Genomic DNA, 25259 nt, shown 5'->3' with positions numbered 1-25259 from the left:
AAGTTTAATATTTTTTAATATTATTTATAAAAATAAAATGTTAATGCCAACGGGGTTTTCTCTTTTTTACATTCACGCCAGTGGGCCTGGGAGTATGCCTAAGTAAGTAGAGTTCTTAAATGCCAGAGTCATTCAGTTAAGTAGCTGAGTGTTAAAAGTTGATTGAAGGAAAAAGCCATGTATACTTATTTTTTCCCCACTTGATCTTTTCATTTGCTTAACTCTTACCCCTGTGATCTTTTCTTTCTTTCTCTCTCTCCGTCTTTCTCTCCATCTTTCAATCGCTCGCCGCCCCATCAGAAAAACTGCCCCCCCCAGGTAAATAATGTTTGAGAATCGCATTCTTTCTGCATTCTTTCATTTTCCCCTGAGCGCTCACTGTGATTGGCTTAAAAGTGCGCCATGTGACACATCTGGGCCAATCGAAAACAAAATGTGTGTGCGTGTCCGAAACCGCATAACGCCGTCCGTCTCAAAATAAGCCTTGCGTTGCGCAAACTGTGAATAAATGAGCAATTTAATAGTGTTTATGTTTTATTCCTACCAGTAACATGTCTGTTTAATCTTTATAAAGCACCTCGTACCCCATTTAGGATACAAAGATAAAATTACATCGGTATGACAATCTTTTTTCATTACTACACAAATAATAATTAAATTTATTTATAAAGCAGATTTAAAGTATCTTGTTCAAAGTGCTTTATAGATGAAGGGACGAAAGCACTGGCGTTTATGTTGATGATATTGATGATGATGATGATGATAATGAAGATCGTAGCAGTGTTTATGATGATATTGATGGTGACTGACGGATGAGGATGATGATGATGATGATGAGGATGATGATGATGATGATGATGATGATGATGGTAACCGTGCTTCCTCTCTCCGCTCGCTGGCGCAGGGTGCCCAGGAGGCCCATCGTGGAGACGGACATCCACTTCTACCACGTGCCGTCCCACGGGGACGCCAGCAAGAAGCGTCTGATGGAGGACACGGAGGACTGGCACCCCCGCACGGGCACGTCCCAGTCCCGCTCCTTCCGCATCCTGGCACAGATCACGGGCACGGGCGACGGGCAGCGTGAGTTCCGCAGCGCCGCTAACCGCTAATCCTGCCCTGTCAGCTCTGTCCCCACGGCGATGGTACGTTGGGTGGTGTCGGGTTTTGGGGACCTGCAGGAGCCACGGACACTGATGTCATTCAGAAGCTTTGTCTGGGGGCTGAACTGTCCATCAGGGTCACAGATTCTGCATGGCTGTGTTTCAGAATGTTCAATAAAATGCAGTTGGGCTATATGCACTGAAAGAAATTTAGTGTGCCACTGTTGGAAATGCACATCCAGACACGGGCAGTTTGTGTGCTGCTCTAGAAGAGATTTGAGTGAGCAAGATTAATTGTGTTTTGTTTGCAATATTGACTCGTCAATCATCTAAACAGGTTCTCTTTTTTCTTTTTCCAGCGGAAGGACTGGACAGCGAAGGCGGGAAAAAGTAAGTAGCTGCCGTTTTTACGACCAGGCCTGGATCGCCGGCGGCGGCTGGCTGGCACTCTGCATGGGTCTGCCGCTGTTGTTGTTACCGTTGCTGTTTGGATGACGGGACGCGTGTGAAATGAGGCTCCCCGTGACTCTGCCAGTCTGTGGCACGCAGGCCCTCGTACATTCGGGGGTTTCGGTGTTTACGCTCCGCTTCCCCGTCCCGCCAAACACGATTCATTTTAAGCAGGAAGTGAGGCGGGCTCGCCCCCCGGGAGCCCCTCACAGTTGGCAGCCTGAAAGGGGCTCAAGCTGAGAGAACTCAAAATGGCCCCCGAGCCTCACGCTGGCTCTGAGCTGTCCTGCTAGAGCTCAGCCATTGGCTGGTCCTTTCGGCCTTACTCAGAACCACTCGGTGGTTTGGAGCTCTGTCAGCGAATGGCATTGCAGGTTTCTGAAAAGGATTGTGGGCAGGGAGAAACTCCTGGTATGTCCCCCCCCCCCAAAGAACGAGCCTCTTTCCGTTAAAGACGTCACAGAGCTGATTCCGGTCGCTCGTGGGGAGTTCAGACACGGAATCGGAGGGAGGGTGGGAATGGGAATGGGAATGGGACGGGAATGGGAATGGGACGGGACGGGTGTGCGGAATGAGAAACAGACGTGCCTCGGAACGACTTCCGAAACACTCTGCGGCGGGGTTTGGTCGGCTGCCCGTCGAGGACGCCCTCCTTTCCCGACGGAAACGGCGAAACTGAAACCGAATTCCAGGGCTTTCGCGCGCGTGTCCCAGTCGCATAGCGGGTGTTCTGGAGCCCTCATATCTGCCCCCGCTGCTGAGCGGCCATCTTGGGTTGGTGGAGAGGATGCTGGGAATGGAGCTGAGTTAAACAGCCCACAGTTTATCGGGCTCAGGCAGCAGCTTGCTGGAGTATCTCAACCAGATACAAGTGGGTTTGGTTCCAATTCACTGTAGTAAAAAGAACTGAACAGACACAGTACCATGACAAAGCCACTGTACTGCAGTTACATACTCAGTCTGGGATCAGACATTTAGCCAGATAAAGGAGCCATTGATTATGCTTATTTTTTTGAGCTGAAATGGTTGCTAATTCAAAGGTGAAAAGAAAAAACAGCATAACTTATAGCTCTTCTTATACCTCCCCCACACTCCCACCCTCCTGATCTTAGCCTGATTGCAGTTGGTGATGTCACCATTTACATCTGTTCATTGCATATGAACGTGTTATCCAGATGACTGAATGATGATATTTCGCTTAGTGTTGCTGCCTGTGCTGCTGCTGAGTTTTGTGGAGTGGTGTTGTGGTCGTGTCAGTCTGCATGCACGCTGTGTGTGAACAGCTGAGCTCCTTTTCGCTCTGTCGTATGGTAAAGAGGCACAGGACATCTTTAAGGAGCACGTCTGTCTGTGTGTGGTTTGCTGTGATTCCGGATCGCTGTGCTCAGGTTACCTGGCACGATGACATCATAAAGGTTAAAGGTGAACATTCTGAACATGTGAGGAAAAATGGCCTCACAGGGAAGCATACAAACAAGTTAAGAATAGCACTCCATAGGCTGCTGAGTACAGAACTTACACCCTGAATATCAGGCTATAAAGCCATTGTGCTGTCAGTTTAAATTTTATTAAGAGAAAATAGTGTAAAATGTTTAATAAGAATAACGTTAGGGTTGAAGGCATCTTGTAGTGTCAAAGGAGGTTGCCAGAAGCAAATCAATATCAAAACGCATCAGAAGACTGAGGGAAGATGGAGGCTGTAGAAGCTTATGTAAAAAGAAAGAAAAAAAGAAAATAAGTTCAGTCAGGGTGGAACTAACGAGTGTATTCCTCTTTTCCTTCTCCTCCACCTCCTCTCCTTTCTCCCTCCATCTTTCCACCCTTCCCTTTGCTCTCTGTTCCTTCCTTCCTTCTCCTCTTCCTTACACCTTCTCCTCTCTCTTCCTCCCTGCCGCCTCCTTCTCCTCTTCCTTACACCTTCTCCTCTCTCTTCCTCCCTGCCACCTCCTCCTCCTCCTCCTCGCTCCGGGGTGCCAGGGTGCCCAAGGTGAACCCCCAGATCATCGGACCCCGATACGCCAAGCTGCGGGACTGGCACCATGGGGTGTCGGCACGCACCCTCAATGTCCAGTAACCCAGCCCACTGCCCTACACCCCCCCCCATCCCGCCACGCCCCCCCCCCCCCCCAGCGGCGCACTACTGCGGATGCACGTGCTTGACCATTTGTGTTAGCTCATCTAGCAGAGACAAGGACACAAAAACTGCCGCCTTCCATACCAAACCTGCATTTGTTCTTCTTTCTCCTTTTCTCAGTTCGCATCTTTTTTTTTTGCTCTGCTCTCCTCCCTTTCCCTCCTTCCCTCTCTCTGCTTCTCTCTCTCCCCCTCCCTCTCTCTGCTTCTCTCTCTCCCCCTCCTTCTCTCCTTCTCTTTCTCCCTCTCTCTCTTTCTCTCTCTCTCTCTGTACTTGTTTATAAAGCTTCAGGCCACATGTGTAGCACATGAATGTGTTTGTAATTGTGTATATATGGCTGTGTCTGTGCGTTTGAACCCGGGCCTGTTTCCTCACTGGGGGACGTTCCCCAGGAGCTCCTGGATTCTGTCACTGCCGGTCGGAACCGGAGGGCCCGGACGTGTGGAGAGCCGTTGCATGGCCGTGTGCAGACTTCACGCTGAGAATCAGTTAGGCTACCGCGCTCCAGTTAGCTGCACGCAAAGCTATCACCAGCTGAAATTCTCATAAACAATAGCCCGCTTATGTCAGCCGCTAGCTAGCGCCCCGGTCGCTAGGCCTCTTCGCCGTGCGGAAACCCAGGCTTCGCCGGGGGGGGGGGGGGAGTAGACGCGGTTTCGTGCGGTTAGGAGGATAACGAGCTGCCCGGCGCACGGCGGCCGCGATGGCGCCTCTCTCATGTGCAGCAGGCGAAACTCTGCGCTCGATCACCGGGTCACGGCGTGATCGCTGACAGTCCCCCCGCCTGGCCCGGCCCGCTTCTCACGCTACGGTCCCCCCCGCCTGGCCCGGCCTGCTTCTCACGCTACAGTCCCCCCCCCCAGCCCCCCACTGTCGGACCGGGTCGCCACAGAAACGGTCCGGTCCGACAGTGGGGGGCTTATAGTGGCGTGCGGGTTGGTGACAGGAGTTTGGATGCGGGGCAGCGGTCCAGAGGGGTCACCGCCTGGGGGGGGGCGGGGGGTGGGGGGGGGGTTCACAGGGGAACCCTCGACTGCTTCCTGCGCTCTGAGTGAAAGCAGACTCCTGGCTGACAGGAAAGAGTTTCTGTGGGAGGAAGTGAGAACCAGAGCTGCTCCCTGAACCACCAAGTCTCAGATCAGTGCTCGGCTAAGGCTACCCTGCAGAAAATTACGGTTTAAACCAGCCTAAGCTGGTTTTAGCTGTGTTTTCCACACTTATTGCTAGTCGACCAGCTGTTCACTAGCTGCCCAGCCTATGTAGTCATCTAGTCCAAGTGAAGCGTGTCGAGTTCGCGCAGGCTTGCTCCCAGCACTGATCTGGGGTCAGTGAGCTCTCGAGGGAGTGGAGAGTGAGACACCGCGATGGCACAGGTGTAGCGGTAATGGTGGTTATGGCGATGAGTTGCGTGAGGAGTGTGTGTGTGTGTGTGTGTGTGTTTGTGTTTGTGTGTGTGTGTGGTTTCACCAATCTCACTTCTGCATTCTCCTCATCCTGCCCTCCTTGCAGTGTGTGGCCAGACCCGTGTGTGGTTGCTTGGTACTCTAGTTGCTTGGATTGGTAGTTATTTTAAATGGGTTGTGTATCCAGCATAAGTTTTTGTTTCCATAGCGACCTGAAACATGCTTGGGAACTGTAATGTAGCACTGGGTGTTTTAATAAAGTTTCTTCTACCTTAAAACCTTCCTCTCCTGTCCTTCTCCTCCTGTGTCCTTTTTTCTTCTTCTTTCCAACTGTCTGTTTGTTTCTCTCTTTCTCTTCGTCGACTATTTCTTCAGACAGCCCCAGACAGTCAGTGGACAGGTCAGGTAATTCCATGTGACTCACTGTCATGCCCACGTGCACTCTGACCCTTGACCCCTCACCCCTGCTCTCACCCCTGTCCGCACTACAGTCTGAGAGTCCGCACCATCGATTGACTAAACGATTTTGGGAAGGGTCTGAGTGATCTTGTTTTCAGCTCCGAACCTTCAGTCAGCATAAACATCATAGCTGGTTAATTCTTCTCAGAATCACATATACTTACTATGTTAAGCCTAGAAAGTCTATTTTTGATTATGTTTTTCACTGATAACAGAAGGAATGCATGCTGACACGTGAAATAGGATAGTCTCCATTTCAGCCCTAGAAGGTAGTGGTTTGAGCACTTTCACTGGACACTTAGCATGCGATATTTTGACACTGTCTGTGCTTGTGGTCAGACGTTATACCTGGTCCTCATTCCTGGTCCTGGAGAGACCAGCAGCTTATGGTCCAGGTTCATGTAGCGTAGCGTTGAGTTGAGCCTGCTGGTTGAGCTCTCAGGTGGGAGTCCAAGCTTGCAGACGCTCTGGCCCTTCAATAGAGAGTGGTTTTTGGGTGAAGTTTGCCTGCAGACTGTGCTCTTGTGTACGGTGGTGTGTCTCTCCCTGTGAAGCCCACCTGTACGAAAGGGCACGCCCTCAGAGCTGAGCTCGGGTGTGGCGCCGGCTCAGCTGTCCAATGGCGTGGAAGAGGAATCCGCCGCGACGCCACGGACTCGTCACGCGGTCGGCACGCAGACCGACGCCCCGCTCGAGGAGACGCAACTCGGCAGCCTGCTGTCAGTAGACTCCACCCCCAATTCAGGACAGCCAGCAGGCCCCGCCCCTTCCCTACAGTCCACAGACTTTGCCCCTTCCCTACAGACCACAGGCTCCTCCCCTTCCCTACAGTCCACTAGCTCTGCCCCTTCCCTACAGTCCACAGGCCCCGCCCCTGCCCTACAGACCACAGGCTCCTCCCCTTTTCCATTGCAGACAGCTGATCCTGCTCCAGCACAGACGCATGGCATCATTTCCGATGCCCCTCCCACTCAGCCACACGCCCCTCCTCCAGTTACTGAAAGGTACAGACAGTCCTGAGTGATTATCTGAAACGGCTTCCTCTATTCACGGTTTTGAGTGCTTCTCACGTGATGCACAGTCAGTGAGTCTCAGTCAGTGTGAATGGCACATGTGTGACTGATGTTGCAAGCAAATAACCCTTGAGATATCCCATGAGATTTCACTTATACTAGTGTAATGGTGTTCCGTCATGATGTGAAAGGTGTTAAAACAACATGGCTTACTGTACTTCTATGTGACGAGACTGTTTGCACCAAACATCTTCCCTAATGTATTTCTCTTTAATTCTGGATGCGTAGTGCTGATGGACATTTTTTTCATTGCGTATGATAAATATTTTATGCGCCGTTTTCTTCTGGAGTAAACTGAACGGAAAAGCAGCGTAACACAAAACAGGTGATTCAGCTTTGGCCTTACTGGCTTTAACCACTTCGTCTTCCTGGGAAGAGAAAGATCAATATTGCAGTAAAAAAAGACAAAACCGAAAACAAAAGAAAGACAAACGTACATGTAATACAACACAGAACAGCCTGCGGACATATTAAATATTAATCCTCACGTTCACACTGTTTTTTCAGCATTGACGTTACTTCACCTACGACCCAACCCTTGCAGAAATGTGTGTTTGAAATCTCTGTGTGTTTAGTGAGGGTTATGAGGCAGCACCTGTATGTTTGTCCGTTTGTCTTGAGTGCCCTCTTCTGTCTGTACATCCAGTCCGGTTTTAGACATCCTCCACCGTCCTCCCACGGCACTTCCTCACTTCCTCACCCTGCCCTCTGACTGTATCCCAGCCGGTTTTGATTTTAGACATTTTTTAAGGAACCCTGTAAAGACTTATCCATGGGATACTGTACACTTATGCCCCTTCCCTCACCTTAGGCCCCTCCCCTTTTCTTATGCCCCTCCCCTCACCTTGGCGTCACCCGATTGCTCTCTGCTGACCGCTCACAAACAGGCGATCTCCTCTACACACGGAGAGCACGGTTCACACTGCGTGTTTTGTTTTCGCTCGTGCGCTCTCAAAGACCAGAGTCACGATTTACGAGCGTTAGTCTCCGTTTCTCGCCCTGCGGTCCAGACGCTCGTTTGGCCATAATCGGAAGCACACTGCTGGACTGCTGTTCGTCGTCTGCTCCGTTCCGCTTTACCGACGACACGCATGTCTGTGGCCTGAACACTCAGCCTGTTGTTTTGCGTGCTGCTGTTCTCTGTCAAGAATTAAAGCAATATGATCCCCAGTGCTCATAGCACGTACTCCTTCAGATAGCCTCCGCAGTTCCACCTGTCAGCCACTAGATGGCATAGACAGACACTGGGGAGTTCACGGAAGAGTTTTCTGGTCAGGCTGTCAGTTAAAGAACAGTATTTTCCTACTCTCTCAGACTCAGATGTTGCTTTCTGATGCTTTTAGAATTGCATTCTAAGGCATTAAAAATTGAGGAAATTAACTAAATAAAATAATGAAAGATTTAAATATTTATAAAATTTGGTTGAAAACAATTTTTTTATTCTCCTCATTCTCTGATTTGGAATCATATTGTTCACCCATCACTGCAATTCTGGCACTATGAGAGGGCCCACACTTAAAACACACATCCTCCTGGTGTGCATGAAACCAGTACCTGCACCTTTTCACTGATGTTCTCTTTGTAAATTAGTTTGACCTCACTGGTTTCACGGTCAGGGTGCGGTCATATATCAGCCTCTATCACTGTGACCCCTGACCCCTGACCCTGTGACCCCGTCGCTCTGTTCCTGGTTCAGTCTGGCAGTGCAGGCGTCCCGTCTGTCGGCTGTCCCTGCAGAACTGTGTCCTGCCTTTGCTGCAAGGCTGATCCTGTCTCCTGCACCCCTGAGGTACAGACAGCTCTGTCTCCACTCACCTTACCAGGGTTATGCCATGTGTGGGAAACAACCTGAGTGCTGAAGTGTTGATTAGATAAGGCCATAGCTAAGAAGGGCCCATAGGTTTCATACAGTACATTAACAGTACAGCGACTTTGTACAGTTCACTGTTATGTTAAACAGTTTATCAAATTAATCTGTAACCGACATCAACTCTGCAACTTACGTTTGTGGAGAAAAAAGATTTCAGCGGTATTTATTCAACTATTTGTCAAAGTATTTAGGACACATACCGTTTGAATTCAGGTTGCTGGTGTTAGCTCATAAAGAAAGGAGGCGTCTGGTCTGTTGCTTCTTTTCTGTGGTCTTTATTGAGTATTTCCTCCCTCCGTTTCGCGCCTCTGGCGGAGGGGTGCAGAAAGGCCGTCTTGCAGAACCCACTGGAGTTCCTGCCCCGCGGGGCACCATGCCCACCCCCCCTCACCCCCAGCGCCCCCCCTCACAGGGCAGCGGGCATCGTGCCCACTGTAGCCCGCTCGCAGGCCAGGTAGAGACGCTGCCCGCTGGAAGGGGGGGTGGGGGGCGGGGACTACACACGTGTGTGTGTGTGTGTGTCTGTGTGTGTGTGTGTGTGTGTGTGTCTGTGTGTGTGTGTGCTTCTGTGTGTGTGTGTGTGTCTGTGTGTGTGTGTGTGTGTGTGTCTGTGTGTGTCTGTGTGTGTGTGTCTGTGTGTGTGTGTGTCTGTGTGTGTGTGTGTGTGTGTGTCTGTGTGTGTGTCACGCTTTCCACTCTGTTAAGGGCCGGGTCGTTCCTTCACTCTGTCATTGCCGTTTATTTGTTGGACTGTATTCAGTGTCACACAGGTGAGGTGGTATATTAGTGCGGTGCACGATCCTTCCGGTCTCCATCTACATCTTGAATCTTTAGAAGTGTACCAGTGTGTGACGGGAATGAATCACAGATCGTTTGTGGAGCTCGCGCATCGCTGCTTTATTAACATCGCCTGCCTTCATTTCTGGAACAGGCTGGTTATGGGATGCGTGCTCTTTTCTCTCTTCTATGCTGTCTCCTCTGCCTGTTTCTGACTTCTTTCTCTCCCTGGCTCCCCCCCCCTTGCTCTAATGGGGGTGGGCAGGGCTAGACGGCCGGAAGGGGCGGTCTCTCCGTCCCTATTGGACGCCCTCCTCATCTCCCCCGTGTTCCGGGCCCCGCCCCTTAGACTCAGGAAGAAAAAGCGTCGGACGAAGAGCGCCCTCCATCTGCAGAAGATGAAGAGGTAGCAGGGTGCGGCGTCTCACCTGCCAGCGCCCTCACCTGTCACAGGTTCCTCAGGAGAAACACTGTTAGCCAATCACAGACTTTTGAGAAGCGCATTTTCACATGTATCCAGCTTCATCGGTTTGGTGGTAGATAGTCTCATAGAGGAACACTGGTGCATGGAATGAATGATATCAAAGAAATGTATTGTGTATTTATTGTGTCAGTGCAGTAAATCAAAAAAAAAAATTCAGATCTATGGATGTGACTGTGAGACATCATAAAAAAAAAAAAAAAGAAAAAAAAAAACCAAAACATTGTAATGGCCAATGACCAGCACTCTAACCAGGACACTGTTCCAGAAACGTTCAGACTGCTCCACCTGAGGACGCGCTGGGGAAGGGACTGACAGGTGATGTGTGGCTCAGTTTTTATCAGGCTCTGGGCTCTGGGCTCTTCCCTGAGTATTTAAGTCTCCTGAGCCCATTTGGCAGAAGCCGTGTGGCTCTCTGCTGCTGTAGATGTGCCACCCTGAGGCCACGCCCACCGGGCCCTGTGCCACCCTGGCGCCACACCCACCCTGGGGCCCTGTGCCACCCTGGGGCCACGCCCACCTGTGAGACAGCGGGTAGTGTGCCGCTCAGGGTCCCGCCGCCGCTGGCGCTACCACACGCTGCCCCGGCAACAGCCGCGCGCTGCCGTGGCAACAGCCGTGTTATGTCTCGGAGATGCCGTTGCGTGGGCAGCTGCAATGGGCACAAAATAACTTGGCATGAGCGGGCGGGGGGGGGGGGGGGGGGCGGTCTCGCCGAGCTCAAAAATAGCGACGCGCGGGATTGGCCTCTGGAGCGTTCCCGCTCAGGAGAAACTCCACTGCTTTCACAGTCACCAGCAGAGCGACTGTCTGTGACATCAGCGTTAGAATGTTCAGCTACAGAACGTTCTGATCGTGCATCTGTGACCTCACACCTGCAAGGGTGGAGGGTGTCAGTCAGCAGGAAGGTCTCCTCAATTAGCATGTATGGGCCCTTGGTGCAATGGCTGTTCAAACCAGCTGGGGAAGGGAAGGTCAAAAAACGTGGTGGCTGGCCACACCCTTGCCCTGCGTTGTCAGATCCACTCAGAAATGCGCATCGTTAGCTTGCTAATGAGCATGTGCAGTGAGCCTCATCTGAGCATTGGTGCTGGTCATAAACTGAAATGTGAGCTTCTTTCCGTTATGGTAATGCAGACTGTTCAGTACCGGGATTCCAGACGATGCCATTACTCCAGTAATTGACCTGTTGTGATTTTTATTCCTAGTCTCAATTATGGGCCTGATTAAAAGCTTCCTGTGGAATGGTCCAGGTGCACAGTAGACGCAGAAACCTTTTTATTTGGGGGGCGGGGTGGGGTTCAAAGAGATATTTCACCTCTGACGGGTTTGGGGTCCCTGTCCAGATGGGTTGTGTTCATTGGATCAGCCCAGACAGTGTCTCTCAGACACGGGCTCTAATCCAATCCCCTTCCCCTCTAATTGAGCTGATTGGTGGGGTTTATTAACGAACCAGCTGGTAATTGGCCGTAATGAAGGCACGGCCGGGCCGCATCTGGTTGCCATCATGGACGTCTCACGCAATTATCCGCTCTGCGTGCTGAGCCCGTGGACTGGGGAAATGGCTTCCAGTCAACAGAACCCATCTCCACATTCATCTTAAAACAGAAACTAACGCGGCTGCTCTAGGAAAAAATAAATACAAATACATAAATAGATGGCATTTAGGACTTTTACAGTGCTGTAACTTTGACATCTACTGTAATGATTGGTGACCCTCATTACTGGTATTAGTACAAAGTTCTGACACAAACCTTCTGACACAAATGTCTGAATTCAAAAGCTGGCTTTCAACTGCATGCAGTCTTTTCCATGTAATGGTTTCTCCTCTCATGAACTGTACAACCTTCAGATAGAAGGCTTTCTCTGTGTGCGTTTACTAGGGGCTAGTGGTTCTGGTTCTGTCTCTTTCTTTCGTTTCACCCTTTTTCTTTCTTTCTTTACTCTCCCGCCCTCTCCCCCCCCCTTTCTGGAAGTGTCTCCTGGCACCAGTCAGTCACTGATCTCAGTGACCCGGCTCTCTCCTCTCCTGTAAGTGCAGTCTATATCCTTAGGTAACTATTCTCCCGTCTCTGACACCTGTGTGTGTGTGTGTGTGTGTGTGTGTGTGTGTGTGTGTGTGTGTGTGTGTGTGTGTGTGTGTGTGTGTGTGTGTGTGTGTGTGTGTGTGTGTGTGTGTGTGTGTGTGTGTGTGTGTGTGTGTGAGAGCGCTGCGTAGGACTGTGGAGGCCTGTGTGCGCTATGTGGGGATAGAGGTGTAGCTGCAGCAATGGAGCGATGATGTCGGGGACGTTGGGGGGGTGGGGGGGGAGGGGGGGGTTGGGGGATAAAGTGGTGGAGGTGGGGTAAGATGATTCGGGAGTGGCAGTGGTGGAGGTTCAGTGTGACATAGGAGAAGCCTTGATGGAGATATAAAGTGAGGAGAAGGTGGAGGTGGAAGGTGGGGGGGAGATGGCGTCTGGACAGCGTCTGGGTGGGTGAAAGGATTCCCGATGGCGGGCAGCGTGGCATGGCGTGGGGGTACGGTGCCCCACGCTCGACGGCGGGCGCCGGTGTTCGGATGTTCGGTGACTGGCAGGCGAGAGCGGTTCTGTTGGTCGGCGGCCAGGAGCACAAGCGCCAAGTTTTTGGAACGAGCCCGCCCCGTTTCCACGGCCACCGTTGCCATAAGAAACGGACTCCGCGGGCCTTTTTGACTGGGCGAGAAGGAAAGCAGTGCAGGCCGCTTGGCACCGCTCGGGATTGTGGGTAGCGCTTAGTGAGGACCTCGGCCCACCCAGAAATGGCCGATTCTGAAAGACGGGTCGTTCGTGAATATTGCCTTTTCATCCTCCGCTGGGGAAGAGGGGCCTCTGGGCCTGGGGGCCTGGGGGCCTGGAGGGCTGGGGGGCTGGGGGGCTGGGGGGCTGGGGGCTGTATTGTGTGAGAGGGGCCTTTTGTGGTGCCGTGTGTATGCGTGTGTGTGTGGATGTGTGTGTGTGTGTGTGTATGCGTGTGTGTGCGTGTGTGTGTTATTTATATTATTCATTGAGGTTCAGTTCATCTGTTGCATTACCTGGATCATTAGAAGTTATTTTGAAGTGGCAGCAATTTATTTTCTCATGGTGCAGTGCTGCAGACCGCACACTGAGCTGGATTTCATTTGGCAGAAATGTGCGAGAAACATTCAGTGCTGTCCAATCAATCAGAAGCTACCCATGGTGCCACTGGAAAGGCTGCTGTGGTACAGTGCCAGATTCATCCGGAATGGCTTGCTTTTGCTCCATTGCATTGCCTACAGTATGCCCTAAAGAGACTGAGTCTGTTTGGTTTAGTAATGCCCTGTGACTGTGACTCTGTGACTGTGACTGTGACTCTGACTCTGTGACCGTGACTCTGTGACTCTGTGACTGTGACTGTGACTGCACGTATGACTGACCCTCTCTACAGTGAGGTAACCACCTGTATCCGAGCGATTCCTCAGTTCGGTGACGCTCACCGTCTGCCCCTCCTTTCTGTGTGAGGTCACCGGGTCTGACCCACGTCCTCTACCGGCTGATCTGACCCCCTCCCTCTCTCCTCTTCCTCTGCAGTGACCTCACAGAGGAGCCCAGCTCTCCGGCCGTGAAGACCATGACCAAAGCTCCGACCGGCGGCCTGAGGAACACTAACTCCGCCCCCGCCACCACCTACAAGCCCCCCACGGCCCTGGGTAAGAGCGCCGCCTGGCTAGCCTGGCAGCTTGGTTAGCGTTAGCCTGGCAGCTCGGTTAGCGTTAGATAAAAATCAAGTCAAAAATTCTCAATGTGCATTGTGCTGAAGATGTTTGGATATTTTAATGAAAAGTTCCATTTATTCTGACTTTACACAGTCCCAGAGAGTTAGCAGTGGAGTATAATATATTATTAGGGAGTTGATTTTATATCAGATTGAAGGGAATGTATTCTTTCCGAAAGGACAAAGCACAACCCTCCTTACAATTATTTTGGGAAACAATGCTTTTGTACTCTCAGTGTGTCTGCGGTGGTGTAATGAAATACAATTCCCAAAGTTGCCAGATGGTGGCAGCACCGCACCACCATGTGTTTTGGAAACCCAGACAACGTAACAAGCTGACCTCAGACCTCTTGAAGAATACATCGTAGGCCTGTCTGTGTTGCCGCAAGCCACAGAAGTTAATTTCGCTCATTACAAATAATCACCAGAAACATTCTTTGTCCTTGATCTTCATCTCATCTCCTTGAAGATTAAGTCTCCAGGATAACCTCGTAGGATTGGACGGAATAAATTCCAGATGCATCTTTGGCTCTCTGAAAGAGGGTGGATTATCTTGCTCATATATATTGCTTGTGTGTTATTTCGTTCATGGTTTGTTACAGATTTCTTGTTCTGAATTAGATTCAGGCACAAGACTCCAAACACGTCACAAAGCACACAAGTGTGTCGGTTCCTGTTTTTAATACCTTGCGGTGGAAGGCTGGAGTTATTAGTTATGTTTGAACACACACAGGCTGTTGAAGAACAGTGTCACTGTGTCAGCACTTATATGAAAACCGAATTTGGAAAACTCTTTAAATGTCAGCTGCAGAGACTGAGAATAGTATATTTTCCGCTGTCTGACTGTTTTTCTTGAACCAACTTGTTTTGCTTGAAATCCTAGAGAAGCGTAAAATTATGATTTAGAAGCTTAAAGTGTTGAAGTGAACCTTGTTGCAACAAGCGGGCAAAAATGGAAACTTATTTTCCGTCCGTTGAGCATGAAGCGGGTTTTATGGAAGGGGTTGTTGCGTTAGCCTCGCCCCCCCACGCCCCCACCCGCTCAAAAGACCCTCAGAAGGCGAAGCCCACCTTGCTCTCTCTGCACTGTGGGGGGGGGGCAAAGTAAATATTTACAGGAGGTACTGGGAGGCCCCCGTGAGTGAGGTTTATAGGCAGAGGTTCTGGCCTGGACCCCCCCCCGCCCCACGGTGGGTGTGAATCTGCGTATGTGTGTTTTCTGGGGGGGGGGGGGGGGGGTACAGGGCGGTGTAAGTGGGAGGGGGGGCTGTTTTCCTAGCTGAGCGAGTGACTGAGCTCCTTTATTTTCCTGGAGGGCCGAGGGGGGGGGGGTGTCCCCGGGGGGCTGTAAAGAGCACAGCGATGGCGGGGAGCACGGCTGGGTACGGCGGGGTGGGGGGGGGGGGTGGTTATTGGGGTACCCCCCACCCCCTGCTGTAGACTGCAACAAAGGGCCACTTTCACCAGACCAGGGCTGGGAGTCAGGTGCCTGTCCCGGTGGAGGGGGGGCAGGAGGGAAATTCTGGAGGGGAGAGGTGTAGCATGAGAGGTCACATTGGTCCCTCTCAGAGGGCGGGGGTGGGACGGGGAAAGGGAGGGGGCTCCTGGGAAGTTCTCCGCTTCTTTTAACCTTTATTCTGCCGGGTTCTCCCATCTACTACAGACACCAGGCGGGTGTCAAAGCAGGATTACTGAGTTAGCTGGATAACTGCGCTGAGTAAAACCCGGAACAGCTCTTTTTACTTCAGTCCCATGTTCCAGATTTGGGAGGGTTCCGGGTTTTACTCAGTGCAGTTACCCAGCTAACTCAGTAATCCTCTTTCGTGAGACAGGGCCCCGGTCCGAGGTCCAAGACGGTCCAGAACGTTCACCAAAAGCGCAGTTTACGCACGGCACAGTCTGAAGTGGAAGATCTCATGGCTGAATGCAGCTCATCAGACAGGGAGCGATCCCAGCCTGGGACCAATCAGCGGGGAGATTAGGGTCCTCTCACTTCAAAGCGCCAGGTCTCTCGGGATGGGGGGGGGGGGGGGGGGCGGGGGGGGGGGGGGGGGGTGAGCCTGGGGGGAGGGGGCGGAGCCTGGGGAAGCAGGATTACTGGGAGATCCAGGATTCTGGCCCAGATGCAGGAGGACATCTGATCTGGCACCGCGGGGACGGAGCGGGACGGCGGTCTGCTGAACGGCTCGTGCTCAGCTCACCCTGTACCGCCGCCGCGGTTCACCTGACGCACCTCGCCTTTCAGCGAGAACACGCTGTACTGGGAATGTGTGTGAGTGTGTGTGTGTGTGTGTGTGTGTGAGTGTGAGTGTGTGTGTGTGTGTGTGTGTGTGTGAGTGTGCGTGTGTGTGTGTGTGTGTGTGTGTGTGTGTGTGTGAGTGTGAGTGCGTGTGTGTGAGTGTGTGTGTGTGTGTGTGTGTGTGTGTGTGTGTGTGTGTGTGTGTGTGTGAGTGTGTGTGTGTGAGTGTGCGTGTGTTTGTGTTTCCCTCTCTCTCTATTTCCCTCTCTCTCTCTCTCTCTCTTTTCCTCCACGTCATCCCCCAGATGCTTATCAGCAGAAGATTAGGGTTACAATTAAAAGTGAAAATCTGAATGTTTTGCGGAATTCGACACCCCCCCCCCACCCACCCCCCTCGCTGCCACACTTCCCTTCTGCATGGGACCCGTCCAAAAAATATGTAACGCGAGGCGTTGAGCTGAGTGACAGGTCCTGCAGTCCGTGGACGTCTCCAGCGCTTCGTCTGGAGCAGATGGCTGTGCTGCCTGATCTCCCCCCCCCCCAGCGCACCCCCCCCAGCGAGACTGTGCCCCGACGTGTTTGTTCAGCACATCCCCAGTCCCGTTCTGAGGAAACCACGGGCTGCATGCGCTCTGACACCCCCCCTGCCCCCCCCATCTTTTTAACCCCCCCGCCCCCCCCAAACCGTTTGGAGAATGAGTACTGTCCTAGTGCTCTCCTTCCTGTTCCAATCGTCTCAGACCAGCACGCTCTTACCCCCCTGCCCCCACCCCCCATCCACCCCCCGCCCCCGCCCCCGCCCCCGCCCGCGCCCCCCCCCAGGTGGATGGAGCATGGAGAACACCGATCCGGCGCTTTCCATGCTTACGGAATGGGCCGGGGAATTCTGCCCATCCTGCCCTTCCGGATGCTCACGGCCGGGGTCACGGGGTCACGGGGTCACCAGATGTTCACTTGGGTCATGGTGGTGTCCAGGTCGCCCTTGTTGACACCGTCCTTTGGCAGTACATGTTTCATCCGCTGGAGGACCCCTTATGGCTGATTTACACTTTACCAAATGACACTTTCAAAAAGGGTTTCCCGACAAATGTTGCACGACTTTTGGTATGTACTTCAACGAAGGCCAGGGAGACCTTCTGCTGTCTCTATGGTAACGAGATGCCAAACTCCTGACCATTTGTTTGCATTTGTGAACTGTCCAATCACAGTGCACGTCAAAGTGTGGTGGTCAAAAATTTGACAGGTGCATTTAGAAAAACTGTTTTCATTTGAAAATACATTGGTTTTGCAGAGCGACACTTATAAAAAAATATATATAAATATGGCTTTATTCCACACATTAGGTGTTAGTTTCACCGTAAGGAAAATGTCGTCATCGCCTCCTAAAAGGAGCCCTTTCCCACTCTTACCTGTCCCGCAGGCGCTGTGTTCCCCAAGCCGGGCGCCCAGATCGGACACGTTGCCCCCGCTTTCGGGTCAGTGACCAACAGCTCCGCGAAGGTCCCGGTCCCGGCGCCAGACCGCCCCGCCCCGCGGCCGCACCCCAAAGACGAGGACTCCCTGGTGCAGCGGGCGGAGCACATGCCTGCTGGGACCCGCACGCCCATGTGCGGCCACTGCAACATGGCCATCAGGTGAGGGGGCGGGGACTCCAGCCCGTCGGCCTTCGCCATTGGTGTTCGGTGCTCACTTCCTGTAAAATGGGGCGCTCTGATTGGCTCTCCTTGATTTGTCAGAGAATTATTAAAAATAATCAAATGAATAGGTTGTGAAGCCAAAATGAGATTTGAAAAAAGAAAAGTTTGCGTTCAGAGAAAAGTTTATACACCAAGAATGACCAGTGGTGGCTGAGAGTCTCCATGTCTATAGAAGGGCCAAAGTCTAGTATCAGAGGTGTCAGGTAATTCTGGGAAACGTTCGGACAACAGCTATGGGAAGCCTTTCTGTATGACTTCTATTTTGAGAAGCTTTCCAGTCCATTATGGAGGAACAGCAGGTTGGGGAAACGGACCCTCTGGCTCCGAAGGTTGGGGAAACGGACCCTCTGGTTCTGAAGGTTTGAGAAACGGGCCTCTGGTTCTGAAGGTTGGGGAAACGGACCCTCTGGTTCTGAAGGTTTGGGAAACGGGCCCTCTGGTTCTGAAGGTTGGGGAAACGGACCCTCTGGTTCTGAAGGTTGGGGAAACGGACCCTCTGGTTCTGAAGGTTGGGGAAACGGACCCTCTGGTTCTGATAAAACCCGGCGGTGTCGTGTTCGAGCTTTAATCTGCGGAGAGAGTCGAGGCTGATGAATTTAACATGACGGCCGGTTGTGCGGGAGTCTGCCTTGCCCGTGCTCCCGCCCCCCCCATCCCCGCCCCCCCTCTGCTCCCGCGGCATCGCCAACATAATTACAGTTCATGGCCTTCGCCGGCTCGTCATCGGACGGTAGCTAAGACTGGGGTCAGGTGTCGCCCCCCCCCCCAGTTTTGAGCCAGGACCCGTGGCGAGTGTGGGTTACACAGCGGCCTCTGGGGTACGGTGACGGATCCCCCCCCCCCCCGCCCCCCCCACTCCCGCCAAAGGGTGTCGATGTCGGCTCGGGTTAGGGTAACCATTGTCTGCATTAAATATTCCGCTGTTGTTTCCCCACTTAGGCTAATCATCCTATTTGTAACCTAGAATCCGGCGGCCATTTTGGCAGTGGGACCAGCGTCAGGCTGTGTGCAAACTCATATTCTAGCGGCTGTCTGCTGTCTCCGCTGTCCTCAAAAGTCCTTGTAAATTGATCCACGGAAGCAGTGTAAAATGAAGTTTTAAAAATGGGACCTGAACTGTTCTTTTACTGATGCGTGTATCAGACTTGTATAGGTATAAATACATAATAATTCTTATCAAGGTTATTTTATAAGTTAGACTTATTTTTTTGGCCTAATGGCAGTAGAAATTGAACAAAAAAAAAGTTTATACTTTGGTTTCTTGATTCAGCTAACTGAATTAACTGTATTCTTCTCTACCTAAAGTTTTATTATTGTTTAAAACCACAGGTGGTGTAATACTTCTGGCCTGTGCAGTACACAGTGTAGGAAATGGCTGGTTGGGGAGCAGTGTACTGCAGGAGCCAGTTGTGCAGTTCAATGCGTATCCCATCTGCACGCTGATCACTTTTCCCCTCCTGCTCCTGGCCTGTTAGTCGACCCTCCCCGTCGTCCTGCCGGACCTCACTATTCCACATGTTTTCCGGAACGTTCCTCCCTCCAGGGGCCCCTTCCTGGTGGCCATGGGGAAGTCCTGGCACCCCGAGGAGTTCACCTGCGCCCACTGCCACGGCTCCCTGGCGGATGTGGGCTTCGTGGAGGAGCGGGGCGCCGTGTACTGCGAGCACTGCTACGAGGAGTTCTTCGCCCCAACCTGCGGGCGCTGCCAGCACAAGATCCTGGGGGTGAGTGGGGGGGGGGGGCGCTGCCAGCACAAGATCCTGGGGGTGAGTGGGGGGGGGGGCGCACAGGGGGGAGGGGGGGCTGCCAGCACAAGATCCTGGGGGTGATTGGGGGGGGGGGGGGGGGGGGGGGGAGGGGGGGGTCAGAGAGCACGCAGCCGCTGCCCACTGCCCTGCAGCCGACCTGCTGAACCGCAGAGCTAGGCCTGGTCTGCAGGGAATTGTGGGAAGGCTGGGCGGTTTGCCGGAGGCGGGGGTCGAGTGCAGGCTTTGAGCGGACGGCCCGTGGGCGAGATACGGACCGTTTGGGGAGAACGAGGAGACAGACCTCACAACCGGAAAGCATTTGAGCGCAAAGACCTCCGTCCTCCCCCCCCCCCCCGCTTTATTCTCCTGCTTTCCTCCTCCTGAGCCGAGTCTTAATCCTGCGATTCCCCTCACACCCCCCACCCTCGCCCCCCCAATTCTCTCAGGGTTCGGGTGGTGGGAAAGCCTCTAATGTGGCTGTAATCTTTGTCATGTGGGTCCAGAAAAAGAGAGAAGAAAAGGGGGGAGGGAAGGAGGGGTAAAAAAAAAAAAAAATGAAAGAGAAGTGAGCTCTGCGGTCAGTCGTGTCACCGTTAGCAACGGCTGGCCTTCCCCCCCCCCCCCCCCCCCCCCCCCCCCCACTTCAAACGGCCGCTCGCTCGCCCGCTGGATGTGCTGAGGAGGTCAGCGCGAGGGGAGGGAGAGAGAGAGAGAGAGAGAGAGAGAGAGAGGAAACGTTCCGGAATTCCCAGATCGGGGATTCATCCGAGTTCACAGCGGCGTTCCGCGGATTCAAACGGGCCGCTGACTGGAAACGACGCCGAAGTTTACCTACCAGTCAGCGACCTGCGCGTGCGAACGAACGGCGGGTTTCCTGAGAGAGGCCGATATGTGAGGCATTAGAATATCAACGCCGGGGGAATGTACGACTGGACGCTTCCTGCGCTCATTAAGTGAACGTGCCTGGAGAATTTAGTTTATAATTACTTGCAAGTTCCAATCAAACCAGTTGTATCTGCTTGTAGCAGAACCTGAGGTGGCCTTTCAGTGAGCTGTGTCTGGCTGTGGGGCGTTAAAAGGAACGTGCATCGCGTGACTGTTAGTGACGTGTTTGTTGTGCGACGCTCTGACGGTCTGTTACGTTCGGCGTGGCTGGTTTGGCGCTCCCTGTCATGCGTGGGTCTCATGTGACCGCTGTCCCCCCGCCCTCCACCCCACAGGAAGTGATCAATGCCCTGAAGCAGACCTGGCACATGAGCTGCTTCCTGTGCGTGTCCTGTCAGAAGCCAATCGGAAACAGCACCTTCCACCTGGAGGACGGCGAGCCGTACTGCGAGAGAGGTGAAGCGCGTGTGCTGTAATGAGGCAGGAAGTGCAGGACTATTAGTGCACACACACACACACACACACACACACACACACACACGCACGCACGCACGCACACACACGCACACACACACACGCACACACACACACACACACACACTTACACACTCACACACTTACACACTCACACACACACACACACACTCACACACTCACACACTCACACACTCACACACACACACACATATACACACACGCACACACACGCACACATACACTCACACACACACACACACACACACACTTACACACACACACACTCACACACTCACACACACACATATACACACACGCACACACACACACACACACACACTTACACACTCACACACTTACACACTCACACGCACACACACACACACACACACTCACACACACACACACATATACACACACGCACACACACACACGCACACATACACTCACACACACACACACACACACACACTTACACACACACACACACACACACACACACACACACACACTCACACACTCACACACACACACACACACACACACACACACACATATACACACACACACACACACACACTCACACACTTACACACTTACACACTCACACACTCACACACACACACACACATATACACACACGCACACACACGCACACATACACACGCACACACTGCACATACTTCATATCACACAAGACTACTCAACACATCGGGCGAGAGTCAGTTCATTATTGTATTAAGTTTAGCCCTTTAGACAGCAGTAAAAAAGGAAATTTTTGAAGAAGCATCTGTTTTTTATCTGTGCTTGGATGAACATTCTTATTTCACAGTGAAATGTCCACTGTTAATTCAACTCTAACTCTAACAGAGTTTATATGAGTCCACTCTGGCCATATAAATTCTGTAATGTAACACTGAATATTTAACCTTGTTCGTATGTGTGCTTTGTTTATAATGTGGTTCGCTGAAAGTGCCAGTTAACCTACAGGAATGTTTTCAAGTTTTATGAACATGTAAAATTGTAAAGTGTATCAAATATCTCAAAATTTGACCCAAGTCTGGTCAGCACACCGGCATGCACAGCCAAATGCCATACCGCCATACCCCCATACCACCATACGGCCATATCTCTACTGCCCCCTGGTGGCTGAAGTTACTTTACGCAGGACTGGCGCTGTGCGTTTTGGGGCGGTACGTTAAACTGAAGTCCCGGCGCTCTGTGGTCATTAGCGATCCTTTGGCGCTCATTGCGGGGAGCAGGAGGGGGGTCCCCGGGGATCCTCGGCCAAATTTCCCGCCGAGCTTTTGCCGTTTGCTCGTCAGATTATCCCCCGGTTTGGCCTAATGGCGCCGCCACGGAGTGTTTAAGCGTGAAATGGCCGCCACGCATTCCCCGGGTGGGTGCTACGCGCCGGCGGTGGAGGAGATGATCTACTACAGAGATCCCAATAGGATGACTGGTGCATTAAAGCAGACCGTTAATCCATCATTAAGCTCTCCCATTGGGGGAGGCGGAGGCCCCTGCTGCTGGATTGGTAGAGCCCGGCGAATATAACCGGGCAGGACTGCAGTACCGAACGCAGCGCTGAAACTAAAGGACCAGTGAAGGGTGAAAGCTGAGTTTTTATTCTCCTCGGCCCACAGACTATTACACCCTGTTCGGCACCAGCTGCCGGGGCTGCGACTTCCCCATCGAGGCCGGGGACAAGTTCCTGGAGGCCCTGGGGGCCACCTGGCACGACACCTGCTTTGTGTGTACGGTACGTAGGGTGGGTGGGCAAGTGAGAGAGTGAGAGAGTGAGTGGGTGGGTGGGTGGGTGGGTGGGTGGGTGGTGGGTGGGTGGGTGGGTGGGTGGGTGGGTGGGTGGGTGGGTGGGTGGGTGGGTGAGTGAGTGAGTGAGTGAGTGAGTGAGTGAGTGAGTGAGTGAGTGAGTGAGTGAGTGAGTGAGTGAGTGAGTGAGTGAGTGAGTGAGTGAGTGAGTGACTGACTGGCTGCCTGTGTGTGTGGCACAGAGTGCAGACTATTCGGGGTGACCTGTTATTTGGGGTGACCTGTTACCCCCTCCTTTGTTTTCTCAGGTGTGCTGTGCCAGTCTGGAGGGCCAGGCCTTCTTCTCCAAAAACGGCAAGCCACTGTGCAAGAAGCACGCCCACACCGTCAAAATCTGAGCCCCGCCCCCCCAACCCCCCAACCCCCCAACCCCCGCCCCCCCGAGGAAGGAGAGAGGACTGACGGAGGAGGAGGGAAGAGAACCTTGCCAATCAGCTGTTGATATTTGTGATTTTTTGAATGATTGAGCCCTTTTATCCCTTGGACTTTATTTAGCACATATTTTATGTTTTATGGGGGTTTGCTCTTGTTTTCCTTGCTCTTTTTTTTAAAGGAACGTCGCCGGTCTCATTGGAGACCAGACAGCAGAACTCAGTTCTTAAGATTTTCTTGTGAAAAAGCCAAAATAATTAATTTAAATGTCCTAATTCCTAAATACTTTTTTTTTTTTTTGCACATTCAAAAGAACGGGAATTAAATATTTAGTTGTACATTTCTAAAAAGAAACATATTAAGTTTATTTAGAACCCTATTTTATTTGCCCCAAACACTCACACATTTATGTTATGTGTCAATGAGTATACAGTGTTGGAGGGTAGGGGGAGGGGGGGGATTTGAGCATTATTAATCGGTTTTGAGTCTCGGACACCATGTCAGGGAAATACGATGTCTGACCTGGGTCAGAACTGACCTGCATATAGCACAGTCCCAAACTCTCTACCAGGAAGCATTTTAGAGTCACGCCTCGTCTGTTTCTGCGCAAAAACGATTTCGCTGTTTGCAAGGAATCCTGAAAGGAGTGGTAAGGGAGTGAGGTTTTCGGGTACTGACCCTGACAGGACTCCGTCCGTCACCCTGGGAACATGAAAGAGGGATAAATGTGGAAAGTGTGTGAAAGAGGAGAGGTCGGGAGGAGTGGAGGGGTGTGTTTTCGTTGTTCTGTTAAACCGGTAACACTGTTTGATTCATGAATGTTGTGATGGAATATCTCACTACAGAAGCAATGAACCTGAATGACATACAAAAAAAACCAGAAATAAATGGCAGAATTCATTTGAAAAAGTGGAATTGTGTTATTGTGGATATTGCTGCTTTGCTTTTATTTGGTTTTAGTCTGACTGTCCCTAAATCATGCAAATGAACTTCTAGCACTGTAGCACAATACAGTTCAGGGATCGGTGAAGATTAGATCTCCTGGCTTGGGCATTTTAACAGATATAAACTGATAGGTTTAATTTTGTGTCTGTGTTGAAGAGATATCCAAGATTGCTACGTTTGTGAAAAATATGTTATTGAGACAAAAAAAAGAGACCTTAATTTAATGCATTATCTGGGGATGTCAAAATTTGAGATGTGAAATGAGTGTTTTCATAAGTTAGGGTGATCATGTCTCGTCATGACGACACGCTGTCTAGCCAGTACCTGACAGCACAGAACTGCTAAGAGTTCACTTTCCTTACCGAAAACATTAGCACAAAACTGCGATGCTAGGCATGAGCATCGTTAAGCTATTTACATTTTCTTTTCTGTTTTTCTTGGCTTCAAATTCTATGTTACGGTAACTGTTGTTTGCAAAGCAGTTTAGAAGACACTGATATCGCTGGTATGGAATGGGATAAACAAATAGCCATAATAGTAACGGAACTGAGCTGTTCTTAACCTCCTGCGATGCTGATGGAGGGTGTGTAAAATCATGTTATCTGTAATCTGTTTCTGAGTATCTTGTGGGAGATTTCGGATGGTGCGTTGTGTAGTAGGTACTTTGATATATATATTTTTGAACAGTGTTGTTTGGGGGTTCACAGGGTTTAAGCATTGTAATCATGTTATCAGTCTTAAGGCAACGTTGCATGGAAACTCATCTATGCAGCTGCAATGTAGAACAAATTCATCTGGAGTGTTCAGGCCTTTTGATTGTGACCTTGAATGTTTTTTTTTTCTCACAAAAGAAGTGATGGCGTATATTCGTTTTTTTTTCATTTGTTCAACTTAATGAAAAGATAATTCTTTGGAGAGCGAATCGCAAGGTATTACATTGTAGAGCAGATACGAGATACCCTGAAGGAAAGCTTGTATTATTGATGTGCAAACAGACGGGTACTTATTGAAGAACAGGAGCAAAGAAGACATTGTTTTTAAGGTTTGGGTTTTAGCCAATGTCATTTAAATGTCATGAAAAGTAACTGTCTACCAATTCCTCCTGTGCTTGCTTGGCTCTTGAAGACACAAGCACTGAGGTAAATGCCCACCTGTATGTTCATCGTTAAATATTTATAAATATTTATAATAGTGCCATAGGAATGTTGAAAAGTAGTTGGCCACTTAATATGACAGGTCTATGCAGACACTGCTGTGTTTGTGGTGTTAGGGCATTCGAATGCCTCCATATTTTGTGGCTTTTCCCCAGTGTTTTGTACACAAAAAAGGACTTTGAAACAGCTATGGATGTTTGTGAAAATGATATTGTGTGTGTGTGTGCGTGTGCGTGTGCGTGTGCATGTGCGTGTGCGTGTGTGTGTGTGTGTGTACATGTGTGAGTGTGAGAGAGAGAGACAGCTGTGGTGACCTTGCGCTCTAGTCCCATTAGTCTTCTTTATTACAGTCCCTACATTGAATTTCTGCATTGCAATGGGATAATTTTTTTTATTTTTGTGA

The 25259-nt window shown here is 51.2% G+C and overlaps 1 protein-coding gene across 6 annotated transcripts in view; it reads left to right on the top strand.

Annotated features, from left to right (window-relative positions):
- Positions 1 to 22746, top strand: part of LOC118206278 (PDZ and LIM domain protein 5-like) — a 91847-nt gene extending 69101 nt beyond the window's left edge. For 2 of the 6 annotated variants that reach the window (XM_035378755.1, XM_035378754.1), the window contains exons 6-17: positions 905 to 1083; positions 1463 to 1493; positions 5466 to 5495; positions 6104 to 6553; positions 9541 to 9675; positions 11727 to 11804; positions 13323 to 13441; positions 17166 to 17379; positions 18986 to 19166; positions 20411 to 20531; positions 22199 to 22314; positions 22634 to 22746. In XM_035378755.1, the coding sequence (XP_035234646.1) occupies positions 905 to 1083; positions 1463 to 1493; positions 5466 to 5495; positions 6104 to 6553; positions 9541 to 9675; positions 11727 to 11804; positions 13323 to 13441; positions 17166 to 17379; positions 18986 to 19166; positions 20411 to 20531; positions 22199 to 22314; positions 22634 to 22723 (1744 nt within the window). In that variant the 3' untranslated portion in view covers positions 22724 to 22746. Of the gene's footprint in view, positions 1 to 81; positions 103 to 300; positions 319 to 904; positions 1084 to 1462; positions 1494 to 5465; positions 5496 to 6103; positions 6554 to 9540; positions 9676 to 11726; positions 11805 to 13322; positions 13442 to 17165; positions 17380 to 18985; positions 19167 to 20410; positions 20532 to 22198; positions 22315 to 22633 lie in introns of all 6 variants that reach the window. The other 4 variants (XM_035378756.1, XM_035378758.1, XM_035378759.1 and 1 more) reach the window with 4 other exon arrangements.
- Positions 22747 to 25259: the final 2513 nt, after the last annotated feature.

The sequence above is a fragment of the Anguilla anguilla genome, chromosome 10 (genome assembly GCF_013347855.1).
Source record: "Anguilla anguilla isolate fAngAng1 chromosome 10, fAngAng1.pri, whole genome shotgun sequence".
Taxonomy (NCBI): domain Eukaryota; kingdom Metazoa; phylum Chordata; class Actinopteri; order Anguilliformes; family Anguillidae; genus Anguilla; species Anguilla anguilla.
Note: the sequence above shows the minus strand (reverse complement) of the source record. Positions and strands in the feature narration are given on the sequence as shown.